The sequence below is a fragment of the Fulmarus glacialis genome, unplaced genomic scaffold, assembly GCF_000690835.1.
Source record: "Fulmarus glacialis isolate BGI_N327 unplaced genomic scaffold, ASM69083v1 scaffold31761, whole genome shotgun sequence".
Lineage (NCBI taxonomy): Eukaryota > Metazoa > Chordata > Aves > Procellariiformes > Procellariidae > Fulmarus > Fulmarus glacialis.
In genome coordinates this window covers 7,296-12,295 of record NW_009192670.1, presented here as the reverse complement: position 1 = coordinate 12,295, position 5,000 = coordinate 7,296, and the positions used below count along the sequence as shown (strand labels likewise).

The 5,000-nt window shown below is 37.8% G+C and overlaps 1 protein-coding gene across 1 annotated transcript in view; it reads left to right on the top strand.

Annotated features, from left to right (window-relative positions):
• URI1 (URI1, prefoldin-like chaperone) overlaps window positions 1-5,000 on the top strand; it is a gene marked incomplete at its 5' end in the record, with an annotated part of 30,448 nt that overhangs the window by 21,826 nt on the left and 3,622 nt on the right. Inside the window, 3 exons of the mRNA XM_009587175.1 lie at window positions 1,831-2,011; window positions 2,596-2,863; window positions 3,442-3,584. Of these exons, the coding sequence (XP_009585470.1) occupies window positions 1,831-2,011; window positions 2,596-2,863; window positions 3,442-3,584 (592 nt within the window). The remainder of the gene's footprint in view (window positions 1-1,830; window positions 2,012-2,595; window positions 2,864-3,441; window positions 3,585-5,000) is intronic.

Here is a 5,000-nt window from a genome sequence, read left to right as displayed (position 1 = left end):
TTGCTGACTCTTCATTTTTCTGGATTTTAATATTTCACTTTTTTTGGTTAGTGTATGAAGTTAATGCTGGTGCTTTGTAGTAACAGTGAGTGAGCACAGTGGATATTGGAGCCGCAAGTGGTTATCCTCTGTTGTCTTTGAGATCTGACCTGATTTCCTAACTGTCAGAAGTTTTGTTAGAATTAGGAGGGAAAGCCACTGGCATGTTGAAGCTCTGGTGGTCAGGAAGCCATGTATTTACCTTGGTAGTCAAGCCACTGGTTAATACTGAAGGGTAACAGAAAGAAATCAGGAGGGCACAATCTGAAAATAAAACTGGAATAGATTGTTAACTAATCCTTCCAAATTTTATTTATTAATTTTGTAATTATACCAAATGAAATCCTCACAAGCTACTCTGATTGCTTGGCTTACCTCAATTTATATTCAAATCTCAATAAAATACATTTCAGCCTTTTCTTAATGAGATGATGAAAAATGCTATCCTGTGGAAGAGTACGGGACACACATTCCAACATTACTTACAGTCACCTGTTTGCTTTTTAATGTTGCTATTGAATTTGTATTTAACTCAGGATTAAAGTATAAGTTGACATACTTGAATAAGGTATCTTTAAGCCATGAGTTCTTAAAATCTAAAAAAAATGGCCACACAATTGGTTAAAGAGATTTTAAAACTTGAAGGATGCTGAATAACAAAGACATTGTATTACTGTTGATTAGGTGCACAAAGCAGAGTTTCATGAAGACCTGTAGAGATACTGGAGTCCCACTGTACAGACAAAATGCTGGGTGTATTTGTGGCAGTGATGGAAGGGGAAGGGTCCTCACTCCTGTAAAGAGGTGCAGGTGCTGCGTGGGGGGTGCTGATGGGCAGAGAGCAGGGAACTTCCTTTGGGAACCTGCCTGGGACCATGCAGAAACAGGCGGTGCCCCCGGGAGCTGCCAGTCTTGGGGAGAAGGGGGATTAAAGCAGCAGTCCTGCCCTTCACATAGACAGAGCTAAAGCATTAGTATTGTTGGCAGGCAGTTTGTTCCCTATGGGCTAGACAGCACTCAAACAGTAAAAAGTATTCCCCATCCTCAATGGATGCACCGTTTTACTAGGTAGCAAAGCTTTTAAATGCCAGCAAGAACTTGTCGGTGACTACCATTTACTCACAAGTGTATATCTCAGGTCACCTCTGAAGCTTTAAAGGGGTTTATATTTATTATTTTTGAAAGGCAGGGTTTTGTGTGCTTTTCAGAGTGGGTTTTTTTCACCAAAATAAGTGATTCATAATGACTGGATTTTGGTCAGATTTTCCAGATGACTCTGGAGATCATTTTTAGTGATCTTCATTGTAAATTTGAAAAAATACAACCCAAAACAAAAAGACTCTGCTCTTTAAATATAGGTGACTTTGTCCAAAATGAGCTAAAGTACAAACTAGGTTTGCTTTCCCAGTTAATAAAATGTGCTATTAATGGGACGGTGAGCAAATGTCACATTCACATGTTGGTATCTATCAGAGCAAATCAAAGTCTACTGTTTGGCACAAGAGGTAAAAAAACCCACATTGTAATAAAACTGTCATAGGATCAGTGTTTCCTGCTTTGTAAATAAACATCTCTGCTTTGCCTGTATTTCTGTAACATCCGGAGACTATTATCCTGTGCTGCTGCTCTGGTTCATTGACAGTTTCACTTAAACAGTTAAACAATAATCTGAAATGGAAAATGTTCTGCCCATATTCCTTAATTCCTTTGTGGGTTCCCCCCCCCCTCACTGTTTTTTGTTGGTTTATTGTCAATTGCTTTAGTAATTGCATCTTATTTTTTGTTACGCAGGAAAATACCGAACTGCTCACAAACCTCATTCAAAGCCAAAAGTATCAAACGTTTTTGAGGTAGATTTTCCAGCAAATGGAAGTGATACAAAATCAATGGGCCGTTTTCAGTCCGAGGAGGAACTGTGGGCCCGCTTAGAAGAGCTCGAGAGACAAGAAGAGATACTTGGTGAACTTGACAGGTATAGTACTGCTGTAGCACCGTCAGGTTTGGAGTTTAGAAAGCTATAGGTGTGTGATTCTGTTTGTACGCAAAGGATCTCACTGTAAGTGCAAATAGCTGACTAGACTGATGCAGTTAAAATTACAGTAGGTGGAAGAAGGGTGGAACATGAACAAAGCGTGCACCGCAAGGCCAAAGGGGCTAAAATCTGCCTCTGCGCAACCATGGCAGTCCAGCATTACAGTATTTTTTCTTTAAGATGACAGAAAAGGGGGAAGTAAAATCCATTTCCTACAGGCTAGGAAAATCCATCGTTTACAATGTAGGAGTTACACATCTAGTGTTTAATGACATCCTTAGATCTATTCTGATCCTAAAGCAATACATATGTTATTAGCCAGAATGTCATAGTTTTGGTATTTCCAGCTGACATGGAAAGGACATAGTCATTCTTACAGAGTATAAAAAAGGTTCCACAATCTGGCTAAAAATATAGCACCTGGATAAAGAAAATTATGTACAGGCTTGTTCATTATTTTGTATGCCTGTGTCTCTCAAGAGTATGAATTGCCTCAGTTCACTTAGATATTTTTCATTTCATAGGATGCCTGATACAGTTGAGACAAATGGAGAAGATACAACCTCCTCTGAAGAGGAGAAAGAAGATAAGAAGACAGATCTGAATGGGACGTATAGAGCAGAAGACTGTATTACTCAGGGCAACTTCCATAAAGAAGTAACAAATTCAGACTTGTTTGGTGGCCATATTAATGGCTCTACTTATTATCACAGTGATGATGAAGATGACATAGATGTTGGAGATAACTCTGTTCCAACTATTTTTTTCTCTCACACTGTTGAACCTAAAAGGGTTTGTACTTTATTATTTTTATCTTTCTCTCAAGAGATTGCATAAAACATATATACCATATCTAAAAAGGAAAATTTTAGATAATGTAGATAATGTGGAATGCTAACTGTAGGTGACATTTATTTGTATTTTTTTCGAATGCTTGGAACCCACTGTTTAAATCCTGCAGTTTCAAATATGGTATTAAAAAAATGATCCTCGAATGTATACTTGCTTGTTCTGGCTTCCGGCTGTTGTAAAAGGTAGTATCCTGTCTAGGAGTTTTTAAAATGACTTTTTACTTGACTTGAAATTGACTGTTGAGCAGCTCAGCTGTTGAGCAGAGTTTGAATAAGCAGATTGTCATATATTATATGCAAAATCTATGCACTTTAGTGCAAAGAAATGCCCCAGCCTAGAGCAAGTGGTAAAAAATAAACAGTTCATACTATGAATGTTACCATTCATACATTTGTTTAACTAACCTATGCTTCGTAGTCCGCAACTGCTTGGATAGGAGAATGTCAGAAGTCAGTTGATCTGCAGCCTGGTGATTGTTGATTTTATGGTCTTGACCATCATTTGTGTTCAATTTTCAGGTAAGAATAAACACAGGAAAAAATACTACTTTGAAATTCAGTGAAAAGAAAGAAGAGGCCAAGCGTAAAAGGAAGAACAGCAATGGCAATGGCCATGCAGCTCCAGAACTGCCTAACATCAAAACCCCAGCAGACATTTACCGGTGTGTAATTTATAGCATTGGCGCGTGAGCTTTCCCCTTAGCAGACCTTCTTTTTTCATTTCTGTTCACCTATAGTATGAAACCGAGCCTACTATTTCCTGAAAGAAACAGCTGGAACTGAATTTACTACTTAAAAATGAAAGTTTGTGGCTTCTGCATGGTTGCCGTGCTTTCATATCCATAAAACATTTCTGAGCTTAAAATTTCCTTTTCCAACTAGCAATTCATCATTTATCTACTTTTTCAGAGCTTCTGAAATTGAGGTAAATTTGCCAGTACATATCATCTGCATAAAGGAATACAGCAGTTTGTTATGTATTCTGGTTAATTCCATGTCATTTGCTTCTGTTTGTTTTCAAACATAAATGACCAGATCTATCACTTGTAATACTCCTCCTTTCCCAGTTACTAATTGCTGGTTTTTGTCTTTTCCTTCCCGTATCTTCAGAATATACTCAGGTCTTTGTTTGCATTTTTTTTTCTAACTTTAGTCCATCACTGTCTCTATTCTCCATAAAATGAAGTGCTCACCTGTGGAACACCCACACTCAGAGAGCTTGAAGAACAGTGTTGGGCTTAGAGGAGTGTATAAAATACTAAACTAAGGTGACGGGAGAGTTAAAACAAGTATTTAGGTTTGTAAAGATGAACACAGACACCTATTAGATCGGTTGATTAAGTAAGTGGTTGTGAAAATCACACTGCATTTGTATGTTGGTGTGTTCAGGCACTTAAACATCTTAAAAAATGTGTCACAACGTGTGAAAAGTTAAAGCCCGTCCTGTAATTACAGTTGCTGGGGCTGAGGATGAGGTAAAGGATTCTTTCATGGTGCTCTCCCTGAGCTCTGCAAAGGAACTCCATCTTCTGTAGAGATATGCAAGTGTTTCCATGAGTCCCTGATGAATAAAGCTGTTAAGGAACAAGTAACACCCTTAAAACTCAGCCAGTCATTGGGCTCCTCCTTTATGAGTTTGATAAAATTGGCACTGTCTTCTAATGCCACTCTTTCTCCTCCACCCACCCTTGACTTCTTTAAGTCATGGAGATGAAGTACAAACTGTAGGAAGAGAGGCCTCTTTATCAGTTTACAGTCTGTTAATACTTTGAAAAGTGTCTTCGTGTTGATTTGATCTTAAAAGCTGATTTTTTTTCAATTTTTTTTTTTAACTGAAAGCAGAAGATTATGGCACTTGTCAGGAAAAAGCTTCATCTTTTCCATGTGCAATGAATGTTTCAAGTATTTGTTTTTTATATTCTACATTTGACAAGGACTTCATTCTAGAAAACCTTCCGTCATTGTGATCTTCTGTTTCTCTTTACAGAAACAACCCTGACAATCATTTAGTTTACCTTTTTTCTAATTTTTTGTAACTCACACTATTCTGTTTTCTAACGCTTTTCAAAGAGCTATAC